The sequence below is a fragment of the Erpetoichthys calabaricus genome, chromosome 8 (assembly GCF_900747795.2).
Source record: "Erpetoichthys calabaricus chromosome 8, fErpCal1.3, whole genome shotgun sequence".
NCBI lineage: Eukaryota > Metazoa > Chordata > Cladistia > Polypteriformes > Polypteridae > Erpetoichthys > Erpetoichthys calabaricus.
The window spans coordinates 175026083-175039623 of record NC_041401.2 but is presented as its reverse complement, the minus strand read 5'-3'; the positions used below and the strand labels follow the sequence as shown (position 1 = coordinate 175039623).

General features: G+C 39.7%; 1 protein-coding gene across 9 annotated transcripts in view; it reads left to right on the top strand.

The window, feature by feature from the left end:
* The window catches only part of agrn (agrin), a 553557-nt gene that overhangs the window by 480456 nt on the left and 59560 nt on the right, over positions 1–13541 (top strand). For all 9 annotated transcript variants that reach the window (XM_028807851.2, XM_051931028.1, XM_051931030.1 and 6 more), the window contains 7 exons: positions 286–402; positions 3632–3796; positions 4489–4632; positions 4782–4906; positions 6472–6577; positions 11765–12094; positions 12712–12843. In XM_028807851.2, coding sequence (XP_028663684.2) covers positions 286–402; positions 3632–3796; positions 4489–4632; positions 4782–4906; positions 6472–6577; positions 11765–12094; positions 12712–12843 — 1119 coding nt within the window. The remainder of the gene's footprint in view (positions 1–285; positions 403–3631; positions 3797–4488; positions 4633–4781; positions 4907–6471; positions 6578–11764; positions 12095–12711; positions 12844–13541) is intronic.

The following is a 13541-nucleotide window of genomic DNA, read 5'->3' as shown; positions in this document are numbered from 1 at the left end:
TTTTAGTTCCCAGCACTACTAAAAGGAAGAAAAGTGTCTAACATAAATTTTTTGTGGTGTTAATTTAATGCTGCTAGTCATATTGTTAGTTTCTTATTGTTAATAATGCTATTACAGAAAATAGTTAAATTACTTTTTGCACATGCTTAATAAGTACTAAGCACTTTTTAGAGCAATACTGAAGGGTTACTGAGTGATGCCACCTTGGTTTATTATTTAAAATATAACTAAAAGATGAACCCATTAAACAAGACACCTTATTATAATTTTTTTTTTTGTTTTCAGCTGCACCTGTTACATCAACGCCAACAGCCATGACTCAGCATTGCAGTCAGACAGTCTATGGATGTTGTTCAGACAATGTGACGGCAGCTCTTGGAGTAGGACTGGCAGGCTGCCCCAGTAAGTACAGAGGAACTCACTACATGCAATATTATTCACTGGCAAATCCATCTCACTTCTTGTCTTTGAGAAATACTATTTTAGGATGAAAGAAAACACTTTTTCGGTTACACTTTACTGTCACATTTCCCACATACAGCCTAAGGGTCCTGGTGAAGGGAGATTAAAACAGATTTACTCCAACTTCACAGAGGTAAATGATCTAAAATGGGATGGCGCTGTAAGAGAATAGAAATAATGTGTTCTCGTAAAGCACAGAACAGCACTTTAAATTTTCATACTCAACTTAGAGTAAGATCAAAAACGAAAAACAAAAAGACAGCCCCTAGATAAACTGGTAATGTAATGTAGAATCACTCCACATTTAATTAACAAGGGCCCCCAAAATACAATCACAGGCACCCTCCTTTAATAAACAAACACAAGGGGCCTCTTCACAGATGAAGCAGCAGGAGGAAACACAACCAAACAAATAAACATAATGGACTCACAGCAAAATTTATCATGAAAGTTTCTCAGACTGAATGGTGATGTAGGGCCCATCTCCTACTAGACCAGCAATCATGAAGGACATCTTCAATGGAAATGAAACAACCGTGAAGCACCTGCCAAGCAAGTAATAAATCTAGGATCACCAAGCAGTCATTAAGGAACCCCTTTCAAAAAATAATCAGTTGTATCCTCTCTCAGAGAATAATACAACACATATCCCCAACAAATAATCAAGATGGTACTTCTAACCCCAGCAAGTAAGTATGGAGTGCTCCCACTATAACAGACCAATCCTAATGATTGACATCATCTGGAAAAAAAAATGAATGGAGCATCTGCCAACAAAATTAAAAAAAAGGAGCATGACGAACCTCCTGCCAAGCAGGGAATATAATCATGAAAGAGACCTTGTCTCCCAGACCAATAACCATGAAGGATTTCCATTAACTAAATGTTATAAAGGACCCTAAATCTTTAAACTAATAATGAAAAAAATTCTGAACAAATAATGATAATGTACCCAAGTAATGATGATGACAAACCCCTCTGGACAAATAAAAGTGGAGGACTCTCCTACAAGTAATTTTCATATAACAAATAATGAAGACCACCCCCCAATTAACAGAGAAATGAATTCCAGACAAATAATACTACAGTCCCTTCCCACTAATAATCACACTTTATTGAAAAACAACCATAAGAAGCAGCAGAAGGAACTACCCCTGCCTCCCTCAGGGGATCTCCATTTAAGCCTTTGAAGATCTCTCCATCCCTCCCTCCCTTCTTTCTTTCACTTTACATGCTCATCAGTGCCGCTAGCATTGCACGGACCAGCTCTGACACAGTTGACGTGGTAGGCTTCAATTAAATCTTTTCCTCTTCATGTTTCTAAGTGGAAAAATAATAAGTACATTTAAGCTTCTTATATGAAATTAATATAAAATGGATTAGCATTGATTTAACAGATTTTCCAACTGCGTGTTTGAAGTCGGGAATGCATTACTGATGGCCAGTGTCACTGTGCTTAGATTCTAGATGTTCTTGTTTAATGTCTCACTTAATGCTAAGGATCTTCTATCAATTTAGACTCTTTTCAGATCCTCGTTAGCAGACTCTGAGAGTGTGGGAGACACTGGTGTTGGTAGCCAGAATGTGAACAGCTGTGACCTTTGTCATGGTATCACAAGGCCATGAGATGAAATTGCATGGTCAGTGAATTAAGAAATTTACCTGACAACCAGTGAGCAGTTGTTACATGATCTTATCCAGTGATCAGTACTGGGGGTCGAAAGGACAACTGAATGACCAGTGTATCAATCTCCATCCTCTCCTTATAGTTCCTTGGACTTTCTGTTTTCTTATTTTTCCTTCATTATCATTTATTAATACTTGACCTGCTTGAAAAGGAAGAGCTGCCAAAACAGACACCTGCTTCTGGGTCATTTTCACAATTATTCAGTTAAAGAAAAAAACTGCCAAAGCCCACAATCATCCCCCTCCCAACCCACAGACCTGAGTGCCATCATTCCTAAATGCTGTTCTCACTGAGGTGCTGAGAGGCATCAGGAAGGAGCGAGCAGCAATTATGAAGTCATGCCAGCACGAGAAAGAAAGGTGGAGGAGAGGACAAGCATTCCTAGTTTTAATGTTTCAACTAAAAAGCAACAGGGTCAGGCAAGTGAAGGGCTTAACAATCACACCTGACAACAGTGGCACTCTCCATGTTTGACCTGCAGCCCATTCCACTCATGTTGATTAACTACCAGCCGCTTCCTCCACCACTATATTTCTCGCCTTTTTGCTTATATTAACCATTCCAACCCAGAAAGACTGTGCAAAAGTAAGTATACCTTGCATGGCATTTACCGTATAGAAGAGGTCATCTGCTGGAATATGGGTCCTGGATTCAAACCTAAGATAGGGACATCAGAAATAAAGAGCAGCAGTTTGCCTTTGCTCTCCCACACTTAAGTCAGATTGTGAAATATACTGGCATTCTTGGCTCTATCCCATCATTATTTAATAAAGGACACTGAAATGATGGGATCTATAGTTGAAAGAGGAATTATAAATGCAGCTGACAGATACATAGATCTGTAATCTAGGAGGACATCAGTTGACCCAGTCAGTCTGGCTTGATACTGTCCAGGTTATTAGAACCCCACTGGAAAACAGGAGGGGAATAGAGTGTATTTATACTGAATGGAACACATGCCCTCCCAACAAAGAGAAGTTACAATCTTTACTTAAAAGTGGGTAGTATCACCACTCTGTCATGCCCCAGTATTGTGTGTCAGAGGTGAGCAGCCCTCTGCGTGCAGAACCTCTTCCCATTTACTGTTAACATTTTTTGTGCACTAAACCCATGAAATTCATACGGTTTTAAATTAAATGTGCATCTCTCAATTATTTTCTGCTGTCCTCCCATTTATATCTACTAAATCCAAATCTTTTAACATAAACAAATACCTCCTCAAATCTGTAGCTTCCATATGAAACACATGGGTTAAATATGTAGATACTGAGTCCTACATCTGGACCCTTCTCAACAATTTGGCCATAAGAATGCAAAGAACCTCAAATATTTCAAAAATCATCCAGACAAGATTTAATGAGGCCAAACCACAATTTCATGAGAAACACAGTCGTGATTTCATTAATTGCAATTAACAACTGTTGTACAGAGCCGTTTTTCCATACAGACAAGATTATATTAATTGTGTCACTTGTCTTTCAGGCACCTGCTTGTGTAACAAGTATGGCTCATATGGTGGAACATGTGACCCAACAACTGGTCAGTGTTCCTGCAAGCCAGGAGTTGGAGGCCTAAAGTGTGACCGCTGTGAGCCCAGCTTCTGGAATTTCCGAGGGATCGTCACAGAAAACGAGAGTGGCTGCACACGTGAGTATGATGAGCAGTGTAGTATAGCTTAATGGGCACAATGAGAAACAGCTCAGTTCTGCTTTTCGTGTTTCCTGTTCTTTCTATCACAATTTGGTGAAACCATGATTCTTTCCTACATATAGCCCTCTCATGTCCTAAATGTGCCAATGCTTAATATAGTCACCATTTTGCGTGGGTTTTCCAAAGCCAATAGTGAGTTAGCTGTTCAGTACTCTTAAACCCAGCATTCAGAGAACCACAGTTTGGTAGCATTCCCCACCTGGCAACATATTGCTCTACAGTAACCTGACATAGTCATATTTCTGAATCTTATTCAGATCAAGAACACATGGCATGAACCTGAATTGAACCAGCAGATGGAGCTTTTTCCATTCAGTTCATATCACAAAACTATCCAACTTTTAGAACATCAGCAGGTGTCTCTTTTACCTTAGAGTTATCCCCTTCAGCAAATAAGTTCAAGACGCTGAAAGCTGCCCCTGTGCAGCTGTTGGTTTGTAGGGTGCTGCATCGACCAGTTGCTTGGTGTCATTTTTTTTTTTATTATTGTTTTGTGTTGATAGGACATATTTGGGCAGAAGGCAATCAAATCCCTTGTTTAGAACACCAGTTAGAAGCAAGTCTTATATTCATGTTTCTTTTGTTGGGGTGGTGCTAATCATACCATTTCTGTTCTTAATGATATGTAGCTTGCAGTTGTGACCCTGTTGGATCTGTGCGGGATGACTGTGAACAGATGACCGGCCTCTGCTCCTGTAAGTCAGGAGTAACAGGAATGAAGTGCAACCTTTGTGCAGATGGCAGCAAGATGGGAGCAAATGGCTGTGACAAAGGTGATTGGATTAAATATCTTTATTGCATCCCAATGGAAGTCTTTTTTTTAGTTTAGTATTTTACAGGAAGGGCTTCTAGCTTTTTCTTCTCCAGCATATTTAGGTACATGACACAGTATTAACCTATTATTTTACATTTGCTTCCCCAGGTCCTGCTCCACCAAAATCTTGTGCCATGCTGAAATGTCAGTTTGGTGCTATGTGCCAAGAAACTAATGGCACTGCACAGTGCAAATGCCCATCAATTGAATGCACTGATAAGAACAGAACAAAGGTAATCTGGCTAGTCTTTGTTATGGGTGAATGTGTGTAATGGGCTACTTAAAAAATGATTTTCTTGCTATACAATAATCCCTCCTCCATCGCAGGGGTTGCGTTCCAGAGCCACCCGCGAAATAAGAAAATCCGCGAAGTAGAAACCATATGTTTATATGGTTATTTTTATATATTTTAAGCCCTTATAAACTCTCCCACACTATTATAAACATTTCACGCACAATTATACAGCATAAACCCTTTGTATTCTCTTAGATATTAAGTAAGATTCGTTGAAATTATGTATGTAAACACAGTTTACATACAGTAAAACCTAAATATTATTTTAAAGATATCGAGCGTCTCCGATATCACATATGTTACAGCCATTACGGCAGACAGGCCACCAGCAATAAATACGTACAATGCAAGAAAAATTGTATACAGTGACACTAAACTATGTACATGTAATAAGTACTGTACATAAATAATTAATTATGGTTACTCACCAACAATGACACGACGACTTGTCCGATAACGATGAGTTTAATTTTACTGCACTACAAAGGATAGCGTTACAGCTCTTCTAAAGGAGCCTCTTCAGGCGACTGTTTAGCACCGCCGTTGTACTTCTTTCATCACTCTTCAATCCAAATCCCTAAAGCAGATTCCACCCAGACTACTGCCTTATCACGTCCACTTGCATCTCGTTTTGCACCCTGGTTAAAGGACACTGCGGCCGTAGATCTTATATGCTTTTCCTCCTTTTTAAATAAAAAGAATCGTGGACTCATTGATGCTGTAATGGTGTCCTGCAGCGGTGTAGCTGTTTCCTTCCTTCAACATATCCAAAACTTTTACCTTTTCTGCAATCATTTGCATCTTCTGTTGGTGCTTGGACATGGTTCCTGCAGCAGTAGCAGTAACGTGCGTTAACGCTGAATGAGTGAGATTAGACTTCCTGGTTAATGCAGCACTCCGTCGCTGAGCCAATCATCAGCACACAGGAACTTAACCGAAGGCTCTGATTGGGTAGCTTCTCAGCCATCCGCCAATAGCGTCTCTTATTTGAATTCAAATGTGTCCCTTGTTTGAATTCAAATGGGCAAATCAACTGAGGAAGCACACGTACTGTAGACCGCAGACATCCGCGAAGCAGTGAAAAATCCGCGATATATATTCACATATGCTTACATTTAAAATCCGCGATGGAGTGAAGCCGCGAAAGACGAAGCGTGATATAGCGAGGGATCATTGTATATAAAGCTGTTTTTCTCCACTTGGGGAAATGCACATCCTAATGTAGAAATGAAATTTAATAGGCCCATCCAACTCACTTTTGATGAGTTATCCACAGATGGCTGCTGTTTACTTGAAGAATCAGTTCCTTGGATGAATAGATTCTATAGGTTATTGTGGGTTCAAGTAGAAGGCCTATGCTGCCACCCTTTTGTTACTTAAGAAAGTTTTTTGGTGTCAGCCACTAAGTGATGTGTTCCTCTTAGTTCAAAGCAGGAGAAAAGGGGATGAGAATTAGGATGGCCAAACATCTCATTTTTGACTAGTCTGTGTTTTCAATTTCAGGTGTGTGGTTCAGACGGTGTTACCTATGCAGACCAGTGCCAACTAAAGGCCATCGCCTGCCGCCAGGGCATGGATATCACCATTAAACATCTAGGACAGTGCCAAGGTGAGATAACAGCAGTCAATGGGTAATAATGTTCGAGAGTGGTGCCTTTCGTACATGCTGACCTCTGAAATTTGTGTAAAATAAGGTCAACATGCTGGTGGGTCTGTGGTGGGCTGGCGCCCTGCCCGGATTTGTTTCTGCCTTGCGCCCTGTGTTGGCTGGGATTGGCTCCAGCAGACCCCCGTGACCCTGTGTTAGGATGTAGCGGGTTGAATAATGGATTCCTTTTCTCAAAATCCTATAACACAGGAAAGCATGAAAACTTCAAGTGCTCCAACACCTGAAAAATATCCCTGGGGAAACACCTACTCATCCTGAAAAATAACAGTGAAAATAATGTAGTGTGGAATATACAATAGTACTTGGCTTCTTACAGCTTTTGCTCTGCAGTGCGAGCAATGGGTGTAGCTGCTGGAGATCATAATGCACCTTGATGCAGATGAGCTCTCTGGAGACAGTGCTGCATGAGGCCTACCTGAAGCAGGAATTTGATCTCTAGAACCAGATGCAATAAATCCACTATTTATAAGGTGACAAGAATAGCCTTCTTTATCTTTTGTTCACTAATAAGTGGGTCAGGTACATGGTCAGTTTCAGAAGGGACAGATGGGACAAGCGGTTTCTTGGATGTGTCTTTGAAATTACTATGAGTAGTGGCCATGTGATGAAGAGGTGAGTATTCCATGCTGTTCTCCTTTCCACCTCGCTGCCAATAACACCTCATCATTTCCTCACTATTAATACATGAGGTCAGTTTTTTCCCAAAAAGGTTTCACGAACAAGTAAATAGAATCAAGGCCATGTCTCCTTTGTTACTGCATTTTTACAGTATTCTGAAGTTATGACTTAGGTGATCTTCACTTTTTTCCTTTAAACTTGACATTACTGTATATCCCACATAGAACTCTAAAAGGGCTTAAACCTTCTCTCTCTGTGTCCACCACTTTCCACCTTTTCACTCTCAGCCCTCTCAGGTTTCTTTTCATCTTGTCACAATGCTGCAGCCTCAGCTTTCCCCTCCTCCCTGTTCCAGCTGGCTACCGCTCCAGGACCTTCCTTCAACCTTTCATTCCTTCCATCCTCTCATGATGCTTCAGATACCAGAGATTGCTAGGGGTAATACTGTTAGGGTGATTTCCTCTGTGTCATGTGCCATCTGTTGTTTTCCATCACCAGTACAAAATCTTCCCAAATAGTTTCTATTACCAGACAGGTGAATGTGTTGGCCTTTCTTTAGACACATCTCTCACAACCCTTTAATTCATGCTTATTCTGTTTCTTGAGATGGATGAAAACCCTCAGATTCAGAGACTGGCTAACTTTTTTTACACTCAAATTTAAACACATTTGCGAACCACACTTTTGAAAGTTTAGCCTCATCAACAGAAAGTGGCCATGGCTGTATGACAGTGTTAAATGGGGCTTTTCTTTACATCACTGAGTATTCTTGAAAACCTTTGCGTTGCTATTGCATAATATCTTATTCATATAAGTAATTACTTTTGGGAAATAACCTGGCCTATAGTTTGCAATTCACATTCAAATTGTTAATTTTACTTAAATACTGAATGAAGTAACAAATTACATATAGTTGTTTAAAATTAAATAGTTTAATCCATCTAAGAGACTTTTAAATGTGAACGTGATATTTTAGACACAAAACTTGAATAGTGGATAAGCTATGTTGGTAAGAATGCCCTATACTATTCCAGTATTCTTCTGTTTTAACCTTCAGTGAGGGTATAATGAAAGACACATTTTTATTAATTTTTTACACATTTCATCATCATTGGTCACACTCGAAGACCCTAGGCGTCATGGCTCCAAGACGTATTTACATCAATTAGTTCACAGGATATTTAGCAGTTTTGATAATTCATTACAGACAACAATTAAGAAGGACCGCAGTTAACTACAATATATGGGAATTAATACAGTGCATTAGTGTATGTTCTCAGTGCTGGGTGGGAATGCTGCAGTACATGCTGTTTTATTTAACTAATATTTCTTCTATAGTTTAGTACAGTCAGTGGCTATTTCATGAATACCACTTCATTTTCAGACATCATTTCCTGTTTGGGACTATTAGTTAACTTACATTTATTTTTCTATAGGGTCTGCCACCTTCTCATATGATAGGCTAGGGTGCCATTTCAGTCCTTGTTTCTGACTGACTGTACAATTCTGAGCAAGACAATTAATCAACTTATGCTTCAACGGTAAAAAAAAAATACATGAACGTGATTATATTATATCTTTGTAACTGTAAACTGCCTGGTGATGTTGAAAGGTGGTATAAAAACATTTTTTTGTTTTAATCACATAACTGAGAAAGCAAAAAAGACTGTCAAAATGCAATCCTTTATAAGAAAAGGATCATGTTGAATGTAACTGGATATGAACTTCAGAGTGATGCGAGTTCAAGCACCTATAAACAGCAGGCACAAAGTGGCATATCCCCTGTGTTCTCCCAACATGGCCTTACTAAATCCTTAGATGCACTGCTGTACTACTGTAGTCATGGCTGACTGATCCTTCTACCAGAAGACAAAAGAATAAAAGTATAGAATTGCTAGGCCAGCATCCACAGGGTTGAATGTGCTTCTCTGGCTCTGTTGATGTTTTCTCAAGTAGAGAATCTAATCCTCCTACCTGTCAGTGCCAGTTTTCCAGAATTATCGGGAGGGCTGAAAGAATCAAAAGTCCCCTCAGCAGCGACTTGACAATTGCAACATAGTTTAAAATGGGATATTCCTTTGGATTTTTTTCTGTGCTTGCACCTGTGAAATGGCTGCAGTACCACATGCACAGTTTAGAAGAAACTGATGATCATCTTAACGGATTGCATTTACACTTTTTGTTTGCATTTTTGAGTTCATAGGAATTACTTAACACTTTTTAAAATCCCTTCAGTTTTTTGTGTCCAGCACCTTTTGATACAAGAAAATTCCCATATATAATGTTTGATTCACCTTAATGTCTAGCTATTCAAAGTGTTGAGCTTTTTGGGATACCCTCATAATGTTGGCTCTGTAGACCCAGCAGGTCCTTATTTTTAGGCCATTTTTGGACCATATTTTATGCAAGAAATTACATCCTTATGATGAAGAGTAAACCAATAGGTATCTTCAGCAGAAATGGTCAGAAGGCCTTGAAGTTTTGCATGGCACGGCATCTATCCCCAGGGGTTCACCCACTAATGGAATTCAAAGGGGTCAAAATTACTCCTTTTGACAAAATTAAAAAAAAAATTGGGATCATTAATATAGGCATGTGAATTATCGATTTATAATATTTTGAGGTTGCTGATTACCAATATGATATTTTTAATATCTGATTATTTTACCAGTGGTGTTACCCTCTATGAGCCACTTCCAGAAGGTTACAAATGACCAATTTTAAACATAACCAAATGAAGTATCATTTTTAAATATGTCAAGCTCAGTGATTAGGAATATGGCATTATTTTGATTTGTTTCTATTACAATAAAGAATATGTAGACTTTAAACATTTAAATCGAAGCACACATTTTAATATTTCAAATATTTTATGCTGTGGTGGGCTGGCACCCTGCCCGGGGTTTGTTTCCTGCCTTGCGCCCTGTGTTGGCTGGGATTGGCTCCAGTAGACCCCCGTGACCCAGTAGTTAGGATATAGCGGGTTGGATAATGGATGGATGGTTGGAAATATTTTATGCAACGTTTCATGTTTATTATGTACTTCACCCTCATGAAGTAAATCTACACTTGTTATTAACAGCCTGAATTAGAGCGGCTTACACTTATTCAGACTTTTTATTGGTTTATTTACAATACAATCACACATTATTTAACAAAGCCTTCAAAGATAGTCTAACATTTAAAAAGAGTAATCTCTTTTATTTTTATATGCCATCTTTCCTAGTCATTGTTTTGTCAAAACAAGGAAATTGTTTCTTTTCATTTCATGTGGTAGTTTTACAATCAGTACTGACATAAATCCATTCAGCTATGAATTTTCTGAAACATGATTTTCCATTAGAAAGTAAGGGGGAATAGAGCCCATCCCAGCAGACCCTGATGCAAAACAAGATCTAGTGCCAACTAGTGTAGATCAGAGGACTCAATGCTGCACTCTTTTGTTCAGACCAGTTAATATAACGTTCATGTTTTAAGATGCAAGAGGTAAGTGGGCAACGTAAAAAAAAACAAAACAAAATATGGCTGTGGGGAGAATATGCAGACTCTGTACACTGACCTGGGCTGAAACTGAACCCAGGTCTTAGGGTCTGTCAGGCTGCAGTACCAAAGTACCACCTTCTCACCTAAAAAATTAATACTTTCTCCAGATTTTATATGACTCTTTTATAGTTAGTACTATTTCAATATATTGCACAGTAATAATGAATATATCTTGAATTTATATTGCACCACTTTTTTATTTAGAATTAATTCGTACTTAGACGTCTTGGCTTGCCAGACCATATTCTGGCAATACTGGGTAATTTTTGGGAAACACTCTCGGACGGGACCCCATTCCATTGCAGGCCACGCTCACTGGGGTCAACAATTAAACTAACATACATGTCTTTAGAGATGTGGGTGGAAAACTGGAATACCTGGACACAATGAGTACATGAATAATGGATCTGTGAGGAAGTACAACTTACCACTGCACCACCGTGCTGCCCTTCCAATAAAATCATCTGCTCTGTTTTATATGGCACCTTATCACAGTTCTTTCAATAATGTTCATGTTCACTTGACAGAATTATAACACCTGGTACAGGACTTTCAAGCACCGTCATATGTGGACTAAATAATATTCTATTCTGCTTTATATGGCTACTTTTCTAGTAAGTGCTACCACAAATTATAATTGCTTTCAATTGTTCTTACTAAACACATTTCAAGTTGTGAGCACAGCACAATATGCAATAATTGCAAATACAGAATGAATAAAAGAAGTGCAACATTTTGTATATTCATCTTTCATAGTCCATACTTATCTAAAGCTTTCAAGAGCAAACAGGTATACACAAAGGCATATAGTGTCTTATTATAGAGAGCACAAACATGGCCATCATTACTAAAGAGTTTGGCAAATTTGCATATTTTCCTGCTTATCCCGTAATTTATAGCTTTGCCATTGTTTTAATTTTGTTTAAATTAGACGTTTTATCCATCATTCATTCCTGCTTCCCCTAGAAACCATCCCTCATGCTGCGCAGACCACCGGTCCTCTGCCCACTCATCCACCCACCCGTGCTGCCACCACCACCCCGTCGCTCAGCAGTGACAACTATGAAGATGAACCAGCGACTGAATCCCCTCTGTCTGAAGTGGAGGCTCCTGCACCTGCCCGCCCCCATCAAGCTACCACTCCACCCCCTGCTCACCTGAACACTCCGACCCCTGGCAGCACATCCCCCACCACCCCATCTCCAAGCTTACCCTTTGAGGAATCGGGCAGTGGAGAATCCAGTGGGGTAGATGACCTGGAAGCTAGCGGGGAGGCTAGCGGATTCGAGCCAATGGGTAAATCTCTTCCGATCTTTGGGATGGGGATTTGTTCTGATGCTGTTGTGCTGATTGCCACTGTTGACTTCTGTCCTAGTTTCTGATGTGGAACTTCCTGCTATCATAACAGGACATTATGTTTTGTTTTCGTCTTCCACCTGACATCAGCAACCTTATTTCGGCCCAGTTAACTTTTGCATTTTCCAAAACCGGCTCAGCTGGAGTAAAAACACGGATTATTTTATCCAAGAGCCTAAGACATTTTCAGAAATGTCAAGTGGAAGATAATGACTTTAAAACTAATATGCACACAAGAGAAACTGTCCTGGGAAAATATAGGAGCTGTTCTTGTCATGCTGAATGTTCTGCTTTCAAAGTGCATGATGGGAAAATTTTGTCTGAGGTGCACCTCAGTATCAAAGAGTAGTTAGTTGGAAGTCAGAGGTCAGCAGCATCTGTCTGGCGACAAGACCATTCCAGTGAACCTGGAAATATTGAAGAAAGACCCAAAAGAGGCTGACCACAAAGAGCCCCTTGATATGTGGTTGGTGACTGTGACCTCAGTGCTTAGTTGTCCTGATTGCCAGATAATAATTACAACCCACCCCATCTAAAAATTTTACATTTTTCTTTAGAGCCAACAAAAGCTGTAAGCACATCAGCACCCATCACTCTGGCAGAGAGGTCCTCCTGTGACAACACTGTCTTTGGATGCTGTCCAGATGGCAAGACGGCTGCCAGCGATGCAGAAGGGAGCAACTGTCCACGTAAGTGATACTCCTGCCTGTGTCCCCCTGATATGCAGATTTTCCTTCATACAGGTGCCGAGCATTACCAAGGACTGCTGATATTTTGTAGCTAGTGACACAATGAATGCGCAATTGTGTTTTATCAAATTTGTTAACAAACCATTTATAATAATAAGGAATGAAAGAAATATTTCTATTAGCAAATGGATATGGAAAAATGTTAAGTCCACTGCAGCACTCCGTGTGCTCAAGTACCTGACCACCCCAGACCACCATTGTTGCCTTCTGTTACAGTCTGCATATCAAACTTGAAGCAGTTGATTTGATTACTGGTGTAGTCACCTGACCCCTGGGCTTCATGGTTTCCCGTTTACACTCCTTTTCTACCTTTTAGTTGATCCCTGCATGCCTTTTATCCTTCCCCAGCATGCCCTCCTAGTTCCGCTCTCTCTCTGGGCCAGATTTCTTGGTTGTCTATGACATGGGGGAAAATGGTACCCTAATTGGAGGCTTATGCTACTTTTTTTCTATCACTGCATCTTTTTATGTCATCCTTACTCTCATTAACACAATGTAGAAAACTCACGCCTGCCACAAAATTCCAAAATTTTTTCTTAACTGTAATTACTCTTCCCTGAAGCAACAGATTTAAAGATTTATTTACAGTAGGGATGCCTGGATACTCTAAAAAACCTTCAACCTTGCTTGGTGCCTAA